General features: G+C 33.2%; 2 protein-coding genes across 9 annotated transcripts in view; both read left to right on the top strand.

Moving 5' to 3' along the window:
• On the top strand, positions 1-14,373 carry LOC148604238 (uncharacterized). 8 transcript variants are annotated; one of them, XM_088548217.1, is made up of 9 exons: positions 23-150; positions 737-862; positions 1,498-1,766; positions 2,639-2,728; positions 11,044-11,223; positions 11,762-11,896; positions 12,159-12,293; positions 12,963-13,136; positions 13,390-14,373. In XM_088548217.1, the coding sequence occupies exons 3-9, from the start codon at positions 1,534-1,536 to the stop codon at positions 13,508-13,510; spliced, it is 1,068 nt and encodes a 355-aa protein (XP_088404343.1). In that variant the 5' UTR covers positions 23-150; positions 737-862; positions 1,498-1,533; the 3' UTR covers positions 13,511-14,373. The 8 variants fall into 8 exon arrangements, with proteins under 8 accessions (XP_088404348.1, XP_088404341.1, XP_088404343.1 ...); XM_088548219.1 differs by having other exon boundaries at positions 737-884; positions 1,517-1,766; XM_088548216.1 differs by having other exon boundaries at positions 737-884.
• A 5,784-nt stretch (positions 14,374-20,157) lies between these two features.
• The window catches only part of LOC148604237 (uncharacterized), a 13,882-nt gene continuing 12,556 nt past the window's right edge, over positions 20,158-21,483 (top strand). The window contains exon 1 of the mRNA XM_088548214.1: positions 20,158-20,553. Within this exon, the coding sequence (XP_088404340.1) occupies positions 20,422-20,553 (132 nt within the window). The 5' untranslated portion in view covers positions 20,158-20,421. The remainder of the gene's footprint in view (positions 20,554-21,483) is intronic.

The following is a 21,483-nucleotide window of genomic DNA, read 5'->3' as shown; positions in this document are numbered from 1 at the left end:
AAAAGGTACCCCAGAAGACTTTAACACAGTATAAACTATTTTTAGTTTTAAAAGGACTACATAGTTTTTTTAGTAGTAATGAGTCACTGGGATTTCCAATGGAACGAGGAAATTTAAATTTACATGTAGAATTATTTTCTTGATCAAAAGGTAAGAAGTCATAATCACCTAAACATTATGCGAATAAATGTATGATGTCACTTGATACGTTTAATTATACGCATTTGGTACACGTTTACACGTAAAACACATAGTTTTGAATAGTAACTAGATGTCGGTCATCCATATGCACTAGGAACGATGAAATGTAGAAAGTTAAAAGAGACGACATGAGCGAAACTTGTGGTCAAATACCGCACATTATACATTAGAAACAAACAACATGAGCGGATGCATATCTTGAAGTGTGTAATATATTTTACATACTTCAGATCATTTGTCAAATAAGCAAAATGATAAAAAAAAGTGGAAAATGAGTGAAATTTCATTATTGGTATTGTGTTTCGTATATATATTAATTTTTACTCAAATTTGTGACCCTCACTTTCTGACATGAAACACTGGAAGAACTTTCTGATATATCAGTCTGTAATGTTGCATCGTCACCTGATGTCTCTTCTCCTGAATTCATGAAAATTATTTATTTTATTTTATTTTATTTCATCGATGTGTAAATCTCATGTACACCATGCAAAGGCGGCCTGTCAACATTTTGTTCAGTATTTGTATTGGACAGGTGCTGACTGGACCATTTGCATCGTCACCTGGTGCATTCAGCAGGGAAGATACTTCAGATGACATTCAGACCGAAACTTATGAAACGCGAAATAAAACCAAAATCCCGTTATCTACAGGTGATATTGTGAGTTACAGTCTGTTAACAGGTAGATAACTGGGTATTGTTTAATTTGGCATGCCATACTAATAGATCATCACTAATATGAATTGAAAACAAGAACTTTCCTTCTTTAAAAAGAACAAAGGACTTTTCATTCGGAGGCTGTGTCTGTCAAACCATTATGAATTACTGTATATACAATACGTTCTGTGTGTGCATTAGTAGTCTGTATTCTTCATAGGTACTTGCCGTCAGTTTTTTTTGTTTTTGTTTTTTTTGTTTTGATAAAGAAAAAAAAACCCGAAATTATGTGTTATAACAGCAAATATTACACTTATACTATCCATATGAAGTTTTCTGATATATGGGGGGTCGACTGGTTTATTGGACGTAGCAGTTGACCCCACCCCATACATCAGAACACTTCATATGAATAGTATAGGTACAATACTTGCTGTTATAACAAAGAGAAAAAGAAATGCCGACCCCAAGTACCCGTGGCAATCTTTGAATCGACTATTTTCTTGTTGTAACCGTTGTATTTTGATGTTCACTCTGTACAATGACCCCCAGTGGACCACTGTTCGTGTTACATTGTTGTTTTTGTCTGTTAAATGCTGTCTATGTTTTTAGTTACCGAACGTTGATTCTAACTGCAGATTGTGACCTTATGTTTAGCGTTATGTTGAAGAAGGATGAATATTTCCAAGCCAAAAGATTTTAAACACAATCTACATGCTAGACCTGATAGATACTCTAGATCTGGTGATGTTCTCTGTGTAACTGAAAATCAGGCAGATACAACAAAAAGTGCAGCTGAGCTACAAATTTCATCTCCAACTAGTTTCCGACATAATCTGCATGCAACTCGGGATTCCAAAACAGGAGAGGTTGTACTACGAACACCGGTGGATGCAAACAAGTCCATGTAAAAATCTTTTCTATTTTGGTCTTTAAAATTTTTTGTATAACATCTTGCCGTCATTTCTATTATCTGTTACACATACATGTATGCTCGAATGAGATAGAGATACATGTACATTTGTATGATCCAGTTTTCATCAGATTGTGACCGGGGATCATTACAATATATTTTCCTTTACATAGAAAATGACATAGTAATGAACAAAGTAAGGAGTGTTATACGAAAATTATTACTTCAACTTGCTATCACATTCATATCATAAAATGACTTCAATATCGGTATCTGTAATTCAACGAGTATTATATTTGTTAGCCATCAAAACGATTACAGATCATCAAATATTCTTCCATGATTATTACTGGATTTCGTACACTATTGCCGTCACTTGGCGCCCGTCGTCGTCGACATTTTTTTCCCTAACTTCTCCTCTGAAACTACTGGACAGAATTGAATGAATCTTGGTACTAGGATTGTCCCTCTGAGAATCTCGCAAAAGGGTTATGTTTAGATTTTCGACCTGTCAAAAACATGGAAATATGTTCGTAAAAATCTGTTGACCATTATTACAAATGTGGGTGTTATTGCCCTTGTTATATTTTCTTTGCTATTTTGGTATTGGTGATTTTATTTTAAAGTTCAAATTATCTGAAATCACAAGTGTCAATATATGAAACTAGATTATGCAATGACTTCTTATATGTACAAACATTGTTTTTGTGTGTATGGCTCAGTGGGTAGCAAGGATGAAGTAAGTATTAGGCACTTCATTAAATAATAAACTTTTTTTCCAATAGATCAAATGATACGACTACACGATTTCAAAATCTCCAGGTGAGCGATTCAGTCTCTTAAGAGCCTCTAGTTTTATATTCCAGTGACAGTGATGGTAACGACGATACAAGTTATGAATGTAACAACTGTAACGGTCTGTATCAACTATGGAGACAGGATCAAATCAAAATCAAGTATCATCTTTAATTATAAATTTTATTTCACAGTTAAACCTAGTACATTTCACTGGCTACTTCATCTATTTATTAATAATAACCCTAGGCAAATACTAGTACTTCAGCGCACTGCTAAGGATTTTTATAATTTTAATTTGACAATGGAATGATAAATCAATATAAATTATGAATATCATTCTTTTCTAACTGAAAAGCAGTACAATTTTCTGCTATTTTCGATTGATTAGAGAAGGGGTCAAAGATCCATGGACCCCAGTACACCTCGATAAGTAATTTTAGGAGGTAGACTTAGGGTAAGGGACATAACTCTTGAAATCAGTGAAATGTTTGTATCACATTCAATTTCACTAAAACCTTTCAAGCTTTCATTTGAAACATATTGGAATATATCCAAGTTAACTTTCATGCTTACATGAAATTGATGTAAAATGCCGAATACAAACTTTCCAATGATTTGTAAGAGTTATATCCCTTACCTTAGGTCTACCTCCTTAACTGAAATCGTGCGTTGTAGGGATCGAGAAACAGATAACATGTAAAGGTCACATGTATAGAATTAAAAAAAAATGTAGAAAGAACTTTTTTTCTGGCAAAAGCTGACTATTTTATCATTGAATAAAAAATGACCCTAAAAGTGGTTGCATTTTAGTGCATTTTCAATGATTTAGAGATAATAAGACGCCGTAGAATATAAAAATATATCATATCTAAATATTCTGACGAGTGTACTGAATAACAAATAAAATCAACACAACGTTCTCGATTCGATCTGTAACATGAGTTTTGCAAAATGAATTTGAAGTTAAAATTTTTCACATATTTGAACTACTGATTGTAATATATCAATATTGTATAATACGGAATGTTTTTCCGGACAATTTGTCCAGTTTTCGGGCTGTTTTATGAACAGAGACACATGTTTAAAAGCATCGAAAGTACATGTATCTTACGTTCCCTTACGTTTTGGCGAAAGGACTTAAGGTTTTGTGATTTATTTTTGAACATTCAAAAACCATAATTTCCGGGAATTTGTCTTTATATGATTGAATTTCAGATTCAACCATGAATAAGAGATTCTCAAACAAGTAATGCGACTTGGGGGTTAATGAAAGGGATGAATTTCATAATAAATTTGATGATACATGTACTGTGAACTTGAAGCATGTGCATACATGTACATGTCGTCACAACATTAATGTCTTATGATGTCGTTCGGCATTATTTTAACTGAGTGACTGGCTAATAGCTGTAATGCAATATTCTCTAAATGAAATATACTAAACGAGTTAATAAAAACAAACCAGATTCCTTCTAAAGATTTCGACGCACAAAACTGTCGTTAAGGAACTTTTAAGAATTTTGTTTACTTTCAAAAAGACTCTATCTTCAATCGCCAAATGATTAGGACACATACATGTAATTGTTCTAGAATATAAGTTTATAGGAAATATTACTGTCCAGGGCAGGGGCGGATCAAGAATATTAGAAAAAGAAATGATGTCTAATAAAGACGTTTATCAGGTGTACAATCTGTCATTTGCTAATTATTGTCTATAAGTTGTCATAAACTAACTTTTTTCGGTGTTAACATACTTACATGTACACAGAGCAGATTTGGAAATTGGTTTAAGCTTTGAATTGATTAGTATATTAAGAAATATCGTCACTTCTGTCTTTTTTTTTGACAAGGTACAATACAATGTCATAATTGTAATTTTCGGACAGCCAATTAATCTGATTGGTTATATGCTACAAATATCAACCAAAATTATGCTTAATCTGGGATTTACCACATACAATTGTTAATGCATCTTCGCTAGCCAAGGTTTACGGTTCTGCACCCTCCATAGCTTCACGCAAAGGGGAAGCAGGACTGTAATCCTTGCTTAGCGAAGATGCTGTAAAGGCTATGGATTGGTAATAAGCCACTCATATATTAGAAACTTTTGATCGGTGTATATGATATTAAAGATCGATTTTATTTGAAATAATCCATTTACCAAAAAAAAAAAATCTTTGTATCGATTTTTCCATCGTCATATACAAGATGATTTTTTAAGAAATGTCAGAGTTGTCTTCAGTCGTTTAAATCCGGAATGACATCATATGTATGTATATAAGAACAGATCGACGGGCACATGTGGAAAACAGACAAAAGCGTTAAAACTATTTTGGCATCAAGACCGGGTTGCTCATTAATATTTTAATGTTATTCTTATGAATATTTTGTTTGTAATTTATGGTGCTTTGTCTTGGTTAAGGAAATCCTGTTCTTCGTTCCAATCTTCTCCCTGTTTTTTTTCCTCAAAATGAATATTATTGGATACTCAATTATTGAATAACTGAAAAAATTATGTCAAACTATTATTTATCAACTTTAAAATCTTTTTAAAATATTGATCATGTAAAAAAAAAGTTAGTTTAGATAATATTTGTGCTTGTCTGTTGTACCAACAGTTCGGAAACAGGACAGGTTGTCCGAAAAGTGGTTTCGTATTTTACAATTTTAGTATAATTAGTAGTTAAAATATGCGAATATTGGCAACTTCAAACTCATTTTGCAATGCCCATTTTGCAGATCGAATCGAGAAATGTGATATTCAAAAAAACTATATTGATTTATCTTTCCATTGACATATGATATAGCCGTATACCCTCTATGCCCACTAAACTCGAAAACTAAGGCACATTTTGCTACCTATCCGCAGCACTGAAGATACAATGTACATATATTTGGACAAATGTCAAGTACTAGAATCATATTATAAAACAACACGGAAATATCATCTAGCTTTCAGAAAATAGAATTCGACTAATATAACAAACAATGACAAATTCTCAAGAAAATTATTAAATAGCATAATTGTTCAAAATCAAAGTGCTGAGGCACTGAGTCAAGGAAGACTTCATAAACATTCATGTAACCAAATTGCAAGCTATATAAACCGATCAAAAACTTAGTCATTTTAAAGAGTAATCATCTGTTTTAATAAAATGCATAATATTATCAATACTACTTTGTTTCATGCTCAAGTAGTGTCCCAGCACAAAAAATAGTCCATTTTGCGTTTGCTTTCTTCTCACTACATCTAGTGAAACTTTATAAATGCAATATGTTACAATGTAAATGCATAAAAATATACATGTATTGTAACTACATGATATGGAAGTACAGAAACCTACTCTTGATGAGAAATATTCTTTCATGTACATATAATTGTGTACAAAATCAGGCAAAAATAGAGTTTGGGCGGTAATCATTGTCCCAGATTTTTACTGGTTTTTAAGCCACCCGGTCAATACTGGTCGATTGAAATTTTGGAAACAGTATTTCTGTTACATTATAATTTCTGTCTTACATTATAAAATAATAATACAATAAATATATACTACATTTTAATATTCTGAAATGTTATCCTTAAAATATCTCTATCAGCTATATTAACTAAGAAAAAACAAACACTTCTTTCTCTAAAATAATTCAAATTAATCTTAAATAAAACATAACAAACTTTACAAAAAAATTAGTATTTTTTATTTCAATAACTGTTAATAACAGGTAACATGAGTAAGAGTAGAGTAGGTTACTTTTCACCTGGCTGACAGGTGGTCATTGTTAAAACAACATCCCCTCATAACCATGGGGATCATTAAAGTGGTTTGAAGTGGTGAGTTTAAAACAATATATGAAAAGTCATTTCATGTACTAGACAAAAATCTTCTAAATACAGAAAACGGAAAGTTTACTAATGATATTGCTTTAGGGCTTCTCCCATGTTTGGTTTCTAGTTACCTGATGATTTATAATGATGTCTGGACCCCATTTCAAAATATCTGGATCCATGCCTGTATGCTGATTTATTTATGAGCAATTATTGGCACACTGTAAAGTAAATAACAAATTAGACACATGCATTATTATATTACAAATATCATAATTTCAAGCACGAAATCTTTAATTACCGGTAATACTGTACTGAATATGCCAGTATCCATAGTTAGAGTACATGCACATGTATTTTTGTAGTTTTCAGTATAAATTTCCTGTTCACAGACATACAAATGTAAACTGCAAATTTTGCTAAGAAATATGACAACTGTTCTACACTAGCAATGTTTACAGTAGACCTACAATGTATCACCAGTTCTGAAAATTTTAAATCATTGTGTACATTGGAAGTATATGAACAAACTTATGTATACCTTCATTTACCTGTATGAATGTCCCAGAAAATCAGCTCTTAAGAAAGATATACTTTTGGGTGCCTTGATATCCATCACATTTTCAACCCACTTTCATGGAAATAGAATATGTGACCTAATTGACTGTGTCTTTCATGTGTCATGAAACTCCTGTATCTAACTTATTGGTCTAGGGTGTGATATACATTTGTACATTATGCAATATAAGTCTAGGGGTATGCGAAATAGGTCTAGGGGTGTGATATACAGTATGAAATATAGGTCTAGTGTTGTGATATATGGTATTCAAATCACAGGTCAGCCACAAAGATAATGATTGAAAATTTCAGAATGGGACAATTTCTTATACAATCAAAATGTCATCAAATCATTTTTAACATGATTAGGAAAATTTCCAGCAGGCATGTCATAAGCATGGACTCTTTATGCCCTAAAGGTTTGTTTGGCTACATATAAATACTTAATAATTACTAGACATCCCCCTTTTTGATAGATCTACTGCTGAATGTGATAAATATGCCACATGGCCTCATTTCATCCCAATCGAATTTAGATTAGATTTTAATTGCTCCACATTTTTTCTTTGTCGCATGACTTCATGTTATATTGCCTTTCATTCTTACCTTTGAAACAGACATTGTTTATGTCTATGCTCTGAATCATACTAATTTAACATTTCCATGATTCGGGTATTTATTTTCTTGTTTAAATACTTCATTTTCAACACTGTATACTTCTATTCCCCATACTCAGTTAAAATCCCGACTTAAAAACATTATGCATCGTTGTTTTTCCAAAAAAGATGGTACACCTAGATACAAATATATAGTTCTTGGTAGAGATTCCCCATACTTTGTAAGAAATAATTCCAAATCATCCTCCAAATATACAGAGGAAGATGTTTACAAAATGCTGGAATTTTTAATCGACAACATATTTGTCCAGTGTGGTGGACGTGTTTTTCAACAAATGGTCGGCATTCCAATGGGAACAAATTGTGCTTTACTTGCTGACATATTCCTTCACTCTTATGAGGCTGACTTTATAGCTGATCTGATCAGAAAGAAAAAATATCGTTTGACTAGATCCTTCAATCTCAGTTTCCGCTATATAGATGACGTATTATTTTTAAACAATCCTAATTTCGGGGATTTGATACATCGCATCTACCCAAAAGAACTTGAGATAAAGGATACTACAGACACTGTGAAGTCAGCCTCATATCTTGACCTACACTTAGAAATCGATGGTAAAGGAAAACTATTGACCAAACTTTACGACAAACGTGATGACGTTTCATTCAGAATTGTCAACTTTCCTTTCATCTGTGGCAACATCCCTTCAGCACCTGCGTATGGCGTGTTCATATCACAACACATACGTTATGCCAGAGCTTGCCGAAACTACGCAGACTTTTTGTATCGCGCTAGAACTCTAACAAATAGGCTTCTGGAACAGGGTTATGTTGCTACAAGACTGAAGTCATCACTACAAAAGTTTTATGGTTGTTATCATGAACTCGTGGATCGTTATGGTGTATCCATCAGCACCATGAGAACTGATTTATTCAACGGGTCATGGTTTTCCTTCCCTCGTTTGTCTACCCCGGACTTGACTTTATGAGCAACTCGGAGGGGGTTTCAAGAAAAGCAGAGAACGCTTACCTTACCGGTACACCTGGTCCATGCTCCCAGTTTTTAGTGGAGTCCGAGTTGCTCATTTACTTTTGTTACTTTGTATGTATGATTTTAGTTACTTAATGTTCTTTGTTGTGTATGTCTGTTTTCCATGTCTGGTCTTTGTCCTTGGATTGCATTATTTTTATTACCGCTATAACCTTGGTTCCCTTGATTACTCTTTCATATTGTTTTGCTACATGTATGCTTATTCATGAACATGTACACATTGCTTGCATTTTAAATTCCTGGGATCAAATCAAACACACATGATATATATAGGATATACGTGTACATGTATTTAAAAGTACAAAATGTATAAAATATAAAACAACTTAAAAATTCTTAGCATGTGTAAAATTATTTTTTTATCAAAATTGTTTACAAAAATACCTGTAATTTACAAACAACACTAGAACACTTTCAAACCTTCAGGACCCATCTGGCAGGGGCGGATCTACACACTTTGAAAATGAGGGGTGACAGCTTTGGTTCCTCAGAAAAAAGGGGTGCCATTTTTGTCAATTTTACACATGAAAATTAGAAATTTTCCCATAAAATGGAGGTATGCTAACCCTCTGCACCCTTACTGTAATCATAAACATTAAAACTATACTTACATTTTTGTACATCACAAAAAGAGCATTGCAGCTCCGAAAATCCATTATTAGAAGCTCCCAACATTCTTAATAACAGGGTAAGATCAATGATATTTATAGTCATGATAGTAGTCTATACTTAACTCCTTGGTAAGATTGACAAAAAATTAACACTTTCAAACCTATAGGACCCATCTTGTAATCGTAGACATTAACAATATACTAACAACTCATTGAGTACATTGCAGGGAAAAAATCTGACATCTTCTTGTGATTGTTTGACCGGGTTGCTCGAATAACCAAAAACCTCAGTGGTAACGGAAAATCAGATTGAAAATCCGAAAACCTCAATAAAACACGTTTTTGGGTGGTATAATTGCTCACTGTGTTATTTAAACACACTTGCAAATATTTTTTTTATTAGTATTCCATCACTGTCTTGCTACATGTACCCAACGAAAGTCTGTAATAATCAATATGGCGTCAGTACTTTGAAATTAGTCTCGTGTCCTTCCGACGCCATATCGACTCTCGTTGGGTAGTTAGAAAATGTTGAAATATAAATAAAAGCATTTTTTCTTAAACGGCGGGTGTTTCTAGAAAAGCAGAGGATCTTACCCTACCAGTGCACCTGGTCCATGCTCCCTGTTTTTAGTGGAGTCCGAATTGCCCATTTGCTTTTGTTACTTTGTATGTATGATTTTAGTTACTTTATGTTCTTTGTTGAGTATGTCTGTTTTCCATGTCTGGTCTTTGTCCCTGGATTACAATCTTTTGATTACCGCTATTACCTTAGTTCCCTTGATTACTCTTTTACGAAAAAAACTTCATAATTGTATATTTAAATAATGTAAGAAGCAATTATACAAATTGAATACAAAAACATATTTTATTGAGGTTTTCAGATATATACACCTAGTTTTCGGTTTTTCCATGTAGTTTTCGGAAAAGAGACATGTTTTCGGCTATTGGAGATACCGTGTTTGACCTGCGTCAGATCAATTAGAAAAAATAGTCCTGCTCGCTAAGACAAAAATGAAATAGTATAAGCACATAATCATAGAAATATTGTAATTCAACAAATATTACAAAAGCTTTGATGTCATAATACCTTCATATCTTACGAAAAATAAAACATCACATATTAAACTTTACACGGGAGTGTGGATAATTGAATGATCGGCGGCGGATCGATATACTAACGTAAACTTTGCAAGGTGGAAAAAGGGGGAGGGTATAGATAACAGACCGCGGAATATTTAGGCGGTTCCATGTGGCAATATCCCACTTCCGGTTGAATCCCACTTGCAGACGATCTTTAAGTCAAGTTTAGGCGATAAATAGCCTTCCTTGACAAAAAGCAAACAGTTTCCGAAATTTGGTGAAAAGATCGATTTCAGATGCTGCCACATATGACGTAATAGTGGGTGTAACGGGCCCGCGGTAGTTAAATATGAAACATCCAGAAATATATATGAGTTACTCTAATGACATCTACAACTTTATCCTATATGATTCACTAAGGTTATGTAACTAGATACAATATTCAGTTTTTACATTTTGTCTAATCAGGTCATGTTTTGAAGCATCTCATTACTTAAATATAAAAGCTCCCGGGTTATTGTCTATGATTATAAAGACAGTCAGTAGATTCTGTTGGAGGGTGAGGCGTTAGCCGAATCCCTCCCACAGATCTACTGGCTGTCTAATAGAAATATTTCCTTATAAGGACACACATAAAATCGTTAAAACTTTTCCCCCTAGAAAGTATATTTTTATCGCTTTGTCCATCCTATTATATGCACAAAAGAATATTTTAGTACTTGAAATTCAGGGAACTCCAAGAGGAAACCCATTCCATGATGGCAATGGCAGCGAGACTGTACGTTAATGTGACTAAAGATTTCCATACCAATACTGGGGAAACAGAATTTCTTGGAAGTACAAACATGAAAGAGTTCAACGAAAGCATACTAATGATAGCTCATGCAGTCAAGGAATTCAAACAGGATATGTGCGTAATACTTATTAGCAATCAAGATCAGAGCCTTAGGCTGCAACGCACTTAAAGTTTGTTTTCATAATTTGGTAAACTATGTCTCTCCCACTTTGATACATGTAAGGAGACAAATTGTGTTTGCTCTGTCTGTCTGTCTGTCTGTCCGTCACACTTTTGTAATCTCAACTCCTTGGTAACTACACTGTACCAAATTTCATGAAACTTTGTACAACTGTATGTGCATGTAGTTAGTACATGACAGATACATGTTGTTGTGTATATTAACAAGAATTTTATGGTCCACTGAAGTTGAAGTTGTACCCCTTTGAACTTTATAGCGGGGAAGGTTGTTTTGATGTCAAAAAACTTAATTTTATTAGTACATGCCTTTGATGAGACTTTAAAATAAGTAAATAAAACATCTTTAACTTAGTTAAGTTTAAAGATAATAGTATTTAATTTACTTCGACATGACCATATATATTTGGCAGTATCGACTTCATTTTCAACATGTGCAAGTAAGTCGTAATTAAAGTTCGAATTTTTATTATAGATTATGGTATAATAGCACTATTCAAATGATGAAAGAAAACAGAAGAGAATTACAAAGTCGCATCAAAATGCTTCAGTGGCAATTAGACGAAACCAAAGAAAAAATTGTTCGGAACGAGAAAGTGTTTTATCGCAGGTACCTGTCATGTACATAAACTTTCTTTCGTCCATTCGAATTGTAAACTTGACATGTCCAAGCCGTCTTTTTTGAAGATGTTATTATATTCAATGCAAAACATGTACGTAACTACATATTGACATTATAGTAACATTTACAACAGTTACTGTAATTCACGTTAATTTAAGTTGGAGGAATTGGTGCAAGAGGGATTACTCTTACTAATATAAATATATAAAGAATTTCACATTTTTATACTTCTCATTGCTCATTAATTCAGGGCTGAAAGAGCAGATGAAGAATTGAAGTTACTGAAGATTAATATAAATGATTTACAGAGTGAAAATGAATCTCTGCGTCACAATTTAACAAATGCTGGAGTACTCTTTAGAGAATGGGAGGATACTAGTTCTAGGTATAAATTTAAATGGTTTATATGTTATGTATAATGTGAGAACTTTTCATATGTACAGTTTACAAGACATGTACAACGAATATCTCAAACACTGAGGGATGGTTGTGATGTTTTAACAGATACAAGCACTTAACGACTACAGTACATACACAGAAGGCATAATTTTACTTGTGTATAACAACATTTACATAGGATATTAGTATATATTTGTAGATCATACCTACAATGTATCACTGTTCGGACATTTTTAGGATGTAATGAAAGTTATACAGATATACAACTATTATTTGTTTTTAATAATAATTAACATTTTACTAATTTGCAAAGAAGTTTTGACCTACAAGTATGAATGGCAGTTTAACAATATAGTTATTATGCTAGAACACTATAGACTTTTTTTTCAATTAAGGTCCAGTTATCTCCAAATCAAGTTCTGCGACTTATAAATCTAAATTGGAAAATACATGTACATGTATGTTCGCCCGACATTACATCTGACGAAACAAAATTGAAAAATCTATCAACTGAAAATAGATTTGTACAAAATGTTTTAAAAGGTTAATTGTATAATTTTCCTTAAATGTAACTGAAAGTTTGATCTGTTACATTATAACAGCCGCAAATGAAGTTCTGTGAACTAAGAGGCAGTTTTCTAAATTAAATTTTCAGTGTTTCTACTGCCTTGAATCAGGACATGACCGTCAAAGACCTGAAGAAGGAAAATGAAATTTTAAAAAGGGAGTTAAGGCAACTAAATGAGGACAGACATAGACTACAAGTTGAGTACATCACAACGATGAACCAGCTTTTAAGGCCAAATGACCCCAGAAGTGTTGTTAACAGGTCTGTTTTGGTTCAAAGTTCATTTCACGAAATCATTGATGTTGATAGTATGTACAATGTTCTAAGCCTATTCCACTTTTTGCCTCATTACCCCCATAAAGTCTGATTGCTCTCTTATCAGCTTCTATTTATAAGGTCCAAAAGTCTATATGCAAGCTTCTAATATCGCAATTGGCTGTGTACAGAATCTGTAAATCCACCATTACATTGTTCCATTCTTTCAAATGTTTTTTTCTTCTATTTCTATTTTTAGTGAATCGCAAGGAAAGCATGTCAACTACAACATTCAGGCAAAATCTGTGAATTTTATGGAGAAATCAAATGTAACTTGTGAGAAGAGTTCCGAATCAGACAACTTACATGACGTTTTCTAGATAGAGAGAGGGTGTTAATTCAATTTTGCCTAAATTTACTAGTTTAAGCAATAACTTTAGTCATTGTTCAGTATAATTCTTTATTATTCACTTCCTTGCAATTCAAAGTGTTCATGTGTGAAATAAACTCATCTAACTTATACGAGACATGTAATTGTTATAACAAGACGTTATTGATAGCCTCAGACACAGTAGGTGTACAAGAGGACAACAAAAACAAATACAAACATGTACATACATATAAATAAGACAAATACAGAGACACAATACACAGAACAGTCAATATCCAAGCATGCTTCTTTTTGATAAGTGCTTTCAGGAGACACTAACTTGTTTTGCAAGAAATTAGTACATTTGTAACATTTTTTTTCACCTCGAAAAGAAATGAGGGTCAAGGTAATTTGATACTAGTAACATATCTTATGGCTAGAATCAACGTTCTGGACATGGTGATAAGAGTTCTATGGAAGGAAAAAATCTCAGACCGAATGCAAACTTCAATACATTTTGTACATTTTTACATTTAATTGAAATGAAAAGTGAAATAATTATTGTATTCAGTATTATCATTGTTAATTCAGTACACATTGTTACATATCATCGTAACATGTCAAGATTATTCTGATATCTAACAAGTACATGTAAAATGAACTTTCTAGAAAACGTTTTGTACATACACTTTTTTACATTTTATGTATATTAAATATAATACATGAGTAATGAAAATAAACAATTAAAACTACTGCACTTCCTCCTGCAGGATAAGACTTTATTCTTTATGTACATGTGTCTATGTTATGATGTAGGAAATACGTATGTATGTACTGCAGCTACAAAACGTGAAATAAATAATTGCCAAACTGTATGTTGTATTGATATCTATGTTTCCTATACATGTATACATGTGCAGTAATTACAAGTAAATCAGTTTGTAATCCTACGTGCGTGAGGGAGGGGTGTTAACTTATTCAGACTAAATACAGCTGTTTTGAATATCTGACAAAGCTTTCATCTGTAAAAATGTATAAGGCATTGATCCTTTATCACACCCCTTTATCACCCCCTACTCGGATTTCTCGCGGCATTTCTCGGTAATTTCCCAATTAGCAGATGCACAGTGTCCATAATGGATCGCTTGGAGGATGGTATCATGCAATTAAAGGGTCGAGTTCGAGACAATGATGACAAGGATGAGCAGGATGACTACCGGCGTTTTTTTTTTAGAGCAGATTGAAAACAGATCCAATTTAAGTACGAGAAAAACAAATTCATTTGTCTTTGCTCTGACCTCAGAGTGAACAGCGAGAGCTTCACGAAATCCTACCACAGGAGTAAGACCTGTTACTAGATTTTTCATGAAAGCTTAAAACGTTGTTGGGGGGTGGGGGGCGGAGCAACGGACCAGTGACACTCAGTGCAATGCAAGGCAATTTCGTCCTCTGGCTAATGTCGGTACCTCTGGATGATACGGCATATGAAACGGATTTTACCATGTATCTCTATCTATATACCAGATTAAAATATAAATCGTACCTGTAACATATCAAAAAAGAGAACTTTACGATCTTGCCTTATTGTCGGATTGGTAACTTTGACTTCCTGCAATGTTTCTTTTTAAAACGTCCGCATCCCTTTCTTAAATTCAGATTTCGGTAAATAGGGATTAACAATACTAACTACAATGAAAATGGGAAAAAATGCAGTGTAAAAACTTTCATTTGAAATGTTATTTATTTCAGTATTCATTTATATGAGTTCGTTTTTTTTTTAAATAGACAGGCATTTTTGATGAAACCACTCTTATCAAGTTTTCCCTCTGTTTTTGATCAAATTATTCTTTGGGTGCATCAATATTGTCAGGAGTTAGTGAAGTAACATACGTGCCAGTCATACAAACAAAAAGACACATAGTCCGAGCAATAGTTGTAAAGTACTTTAAACAAAATATTTCCTTCCAGCACAATTTGTGTAGACACAGTGTGCTTCAGTACTCAGTCTGACTGATAAAAACGTTTAATAAAAGTACACTAATTATACATCAGATTTAAATGACGGAAAAATATATGATTAAGAGTATTAATTCGAGGTTGTATTTCTGCACATTAACATTAAGATTACCATATTGTTTATGGAATTAAAATGTTCAAGATTAATCCTGTTGAGAAGGCCATTTATAAGTAAGACAACTTGTCGTACCGTGTTACCTATATTGTAAAGATTGGGAATTAGTTGGGTACAGCTTTTCATATAAACGATATTCCTCTCCTTATAGTTGAGTGATAGAAGAATTTTGCATCAATGGTTAGTGGTGGCTGGATATTTATAGAAGCGTTATTTTAGACAAATGGTAAGGACATTTACAGATTCTGTTTTCACTAGGTTTAAAATGAAGTTGCAAGTGGGAGAGTGCTTTACAACATGTCTCGGTTGTCAGACTTCACGTTGTCATCGGGTATTAGGGTGAGAAAACCTTTCGAAGTTTTCTTTGGAGCGACCAAAGAAGTTGGTTCGGTAAGGGCAAAATTTGGCCTCAAATTCATAGTCTAACTGAAGAAAATTTTATATTGTTTCTTCCGCTCTTTAATGTGTTTTATAGTTGATTTGATTGGTTTATGGTAATACTTTGACCATAGACAGTCATGTATGCGCTTCAAACTTGGCTGAGATTGGAAAAATCTCTTAAAAAGGCTGGAAAACACAAAATTTTGTGCAGTTTTTCACTGTTTTAACAATGGCCACATGCATGTTTATTCTCGTGCTTCATATATTTTGTGTATAATGGTTATTTACAACTCACGTAAAAATATATTGAATCAACAGATGTGCGACCACTTCCGTTCCACACAAAAACCAACTTAAAATTGCAGAAATGTTAAAAGTTAAAGGTTTTTGTAAAAGTTATATATATGCATACTGTTATTTCTATAATTACGTCATAAATCTCGTCTAAAACATCTTATACTCAATGTTTGCGACCATTTTACTCTACTACTACTACCTAGAAATCAGCTTTAATCAAATCTTCAAAAAATACCCAAATTATGAGGCCAAAAGGGTTCTTACCGAACTTTCTCCAGAATTTGGGGGTGTGGCTTAGGCTTGATTAAGGAAGTTGTAACCTGAGGACGAAGTCAAATAAATTAATATTTTTAAAAATAATAAGGCATTTTACAGTTTTAATTAACTACATGTAGGATTGTTTTTCTTCATAGTTTAAGACGTAAGCTATATACATTTATATGTCGTTAAAGATGCGAAAAGAAATGATCCTTCAGTTGCTTTATATATAACCCTTGCTATACTAGTGCTTCTAAGGTGAAATGATAAATTCGCATTTACTACCTTTTTTAGGACTTCATAGAGAACATAAAATAGTAATTTTGACTAAAGTGGCATTATCGAAATAATTAATACACGCAAATATATGTATTCAAGTAAATGTTCGTACCTGTACATGTATATCAGGGAGTGTACATTAGTAATAATATGAAGAACTGTGTATATGAACTAAATATGCCTTAACATAATTGACTGAAACCCTGTCCAAACAAATCATTTATTATTTAATACTGTAGGATCATTCCTTGCAAAAATGTTCAACCCTAGTTTGACCTAAAGTTAATAATTCATCACATTTGTTTTCAGGCTTTGGCAACATTAGATTTTAAGCAGCTATCTCACCATGCTTCGTTCAAGGCAAGAAATCGCATCAGAGAATCGTTCAGTGAGATACGAGCACACAATAGGGAACAATGGAAAGAGGCGATAGAGTTCAATAACAGGAACAGACTGGCAGTGAAGAGAAGGTTACAAGAGATGAAAAGAAAGAATACTAGAATAAAATCACGAATCATGCATGAATTGGTCCACGTTCCAAAAATGATATCAGCTTGGGGAAAACTAGTAACGGTAATGTGTTGAAGCATATTAAATAAAAAAAAACAAAAATTGAAAAATAAATAAATAAATGAAATAAATAAAACAAAACAAAACAAAATGACTGTCTGTATACAGATACAGATCCAGTGGGAGGTGTGGGTGCATGTCTTTGTATCCGTTTACGAAGTTGGAAATTAAAAATAAAGTTTTAAATACATGACGACTTCTCAGTAAGGAATATATTTTTTTTAATAAATAATCATGCAAAATCGGTACAGGATTGTTCACCTCCCACTTTTACAATCCTCTTGATCTACAACTGCAGTACAGTAACTCCATGTATATTAACGGCTAATGTCAGTTTTTTCTATGTAAATGTTTGTTGTACAGACATGACCCTTTATCCTAGTGAATATGTACATGAAACATGAAACTTCTAATGGCACTGTTCCCATTCCATCCAAGGAGATTGGTTCCAGCAGTCCTTTTCACAAAAATCGTACGTTTAGTAAAATAAAGTCGTAAGTTCTGACGTCAGAATAGATCTAAGTATAGTGACGTCATAACTTAATACGACTCATTTTCTAAAGGTAATTTGGCGTGGAAAAATACTTAAGCTTACTCCGATTAAATCTAATAAAGGACAGGGTTAACAAAATTTTGAGTTTCAAATTTACGTATACATGTACTTATAGAAATAGGAAGGGGGGAAAATTACCCCCCCCCCCCCAAAAAAAAAAAAAAAAAGTTATTATATAAAAATCCAAGTCTCTTTAAAATTTGCAATGTGGAGGTTTATCAAAGTCTTACAATTTTTATTGAGAACGTTGCTATTACAGGTATTAGTATAATTGATATGCATATGAATATTTAAATGTACTTATATCATTTGTTATTTTTATCACCATTTTCTTTTCTTTTATAATTCCAATATGTTATTATTGTATCTAATATGCTCATGTCTGATATGTCTGAGTTAACTTGAATAAATCATGTTAAATCTTGTTACCCTTACGATTTCTCGTAAAAATGACAACCCAAGAGTGAACCCAATAAACATTATTTTCCAACAAAACAGTCCTTCCGAATCCCCTCTTTCCGCCACTATCAAGTACAAATACTGAACATAATGTACACAAATGTACATGTAGTGAATGTTTACGCCGACGCCATTACAATTTGAAATGATGACCATCGGGCAAATTAGTTTTTTTTATACCGATACAAAATGATTACATGATATCTTAATTTCACATTCCCATATTCAACAAGTCGGTATATGTAACCAGTATTTGCAAAGGGTCATGAAAAGAAAATCATAAATTCTTTGTGTTTTATCCTGTTTGCATACTTCTTATTTCCCGTGGACTTACTTCAGTGGTCGTTTTGTAATCCAACAGGACAGACTGACGCTATTGTAAACTCGAGGGGTGCCTTTATACGAAGAAATCACGGAAAGCTGTCTCTTGGGAACCATACCGTGGGAGATACGGTTGCAACTATCAAAGGTTTTAAAAATGTTCAATAAAGTCCATTAGAAAGACACAGCGTTTCTCGATTTTCTTCAATATTTTATCAGTCGGAACGACGGATCCTGCGTTTATCAACTAAAATATGATATATTTTAATGTTTATAATTCATCAAGGATTCAGATTAATTCTTTACATTTGCATTTAGACTGTGTGCATTGTGCTAATCGAACATTTAATTTACAATAATACAACGAGAATCGTAGTTTCAAAGAGGAAGGAACCACACGGCAGGTATTAAAACGAGAAAACACTCATGGAAAAAACAAATAAAGCAGAAAGGGCAAAAGACGGAAAATAAGCCGCACAACACAAAGGAACTTAATAAGCAGATCGTCCTACATTAATTTTAGGTGTGAAATTACATGCCCCGGGCACCCGCTGTGCTGAAGGTCGTTGAAGGTCATGTCTGGTGAAAGTGGGGAATGGATTGCACATATCTATGAGACGCAGGCCTTTGTCATAGTGTAAACGAACAATTCATATCAGTCAACCTGATCATGGTGTGCAATTTGAAAATAATAACCTCGATGAAGTTGTTATAAAAGTAACTTTATTTGACTTGTTCGTATATTTTCCCACCATGTTAAGTAAACCAATGTTTCCATTTTACACAAAATACGAAAAATTCTAATGTTATATTCAGGCTTGCAGCGTTCTGTGGTATTTCATTAAATATTACGTTTGTCAGGCGTACGTTTCCTACCTACAAACTCAACATTCCTACCTCTACCATATTTAGTAGGCATTTCCCCCAATGAAAATAACATTCCCTATTTGCATACTGTCATTTCAAAGAATAGCTGTTCTAGTTACAGTCGCACTTTGATATTTTCTTCTCATTAACTCTATGCATTGTAATTCGCTATAGCCAGAGAAATGACTGTTTGATATTGGTTTAAGAATAAAACATTTTTATTCTTCAAACAATTGGATCAATACTAAAATTAAGATATTCTATATAGTCTAGATTTGTATGCTTAAACTTTAATCAAATACTACAGAGTATAAAGCAAATGTCTTTATCGTTACAATTTATTGTGTTTTGTCATACAATGATGGCAGAACTGTGGTTTTAAATCTGTTTAAACACACAACCCCAAGTGTCCTTCTCTTGTCAACTTTATTAAAATCTTTAATGGTTGTTTCAATGTCTTGCTTTGCCTGAATGAATTGTTCTTAAAGTTATGACGAAAATCATTTGTTTTAAAGTTTAAAATGTTACATTAATGTTGATATTGTAGCAGACTGAATGGGTTTAGAATTTTTTGTCTTGATGGAGACAGATGATATCCATTGAGATTGTTTTTACATTGTAATTATCGGTAATATTATGGAATCAACTGCTTTGTATTCATCTGTTGCATGTGCAGTTTCAATAATTGCATTAAGTTTGTGATATATTGATTTCTGTTTGTGGGAATTAGTACAAAAGCCAGAAAAGTGTTTTGACGATATTTTGTCATAAGACTAATTGTTAACTTAGTAAACGTGTAAATGTTATGGATGACATTGAGTTAATTCGGCTCGACACACCTACTAAAGATTTATGGCCTCCAAAACATCCGGACGATGATATAGATGAAGATGAAGAGGAATCTGATGAGGAGGACGAACCAGAAGAAGAGGAACAGGTAACAAGAGGATTGATTTACCCTGTGTATTGATGATTAACTTGCATGTTTTATATAACAGTACAAACCGCTTGCCCTGAGGTCTATATGTCAGTAAAAGGGAGATTTTTGTGAAAACTTTTTATTTAATTTATCGTTATTTTGCTGTCGCTGTTGTTTTATAGTTGTGATAGTATTAAAGAGTAAATGAGTTGAACATTACTGATTTTGACGATTGTCAACTCTTCTTTGTCTAGTCAGTCAACGCACTATTAGTTTGTATTATAAACATTATGAACGAAAATTAATTGTACCAAAGACAGTATAGGCTATGGAATTTTATAGTGTATTAGAAAATTGTGTAATAAAGAGAGTCTTCAGTATATTTTTCTGTTTTTTTTTTTGTTTTTTTTTTTTGTTTTTTTTTTTTATTGTCAATGTCATTGTTTACTTTAGTTGTCGTAATTCACTGTGTTTACCGGTTTATCAGTACTTCATAATTTCGTTGGCTTTATGTACACAGTTCTGTTAGCCATTATTATGTTAGTGTGTTAGCTACATCCTGTCCTGTGTCGTGAGGGTTTCTTTGTCGTTCATTGAAGACTCTTTGGTTGCCTTGAGCTAACATTATGCATCGCGGTGGGGATGTTGTTTCTTTGACATATTCACCATACCCATTCTCCTTTTCCGATGTACAAAATACATTTTACATGTATATGAAGTAGAAGTTTTCTTGTCACATTGGTCAGGCATATACATGTACTATTAAATTTAGCGATGTATACACACTGATCATATTTCAACTAATAATGTTTCCATGGAGGAACTCAAATATCTACTGATGATATTGTAATCTCTCTCTCTCTCTCTCTCTCTCTCTCTCTCTCTCCCTCCCCTCACTCTCCCTCCCCCTCTCTCTCCCCCCTCTCTCTCTCCCCTCTCTCCCTCCCT

The sequence above is a fragment of the Perna viridis genome, chromosome 10 (genome assembly GCF_037379345.1).
Source record: "Perna viridis isolate PV_CMFRI_1.1 ecotype Kerala chromosome 10, ASM3737934v1, whole genome shotgun sequence".
In the NCBI taxonomy this organism is placed as follows: domain Eukaryota; kingdom Metazoa; phylum Mollusca; class Bivalvia; order Mytilida; family Mytilidae; genus Perna; species Perna viridis.
This window is presented reverse-complemented; position numbering and strand designations above follow the sequence as displayed.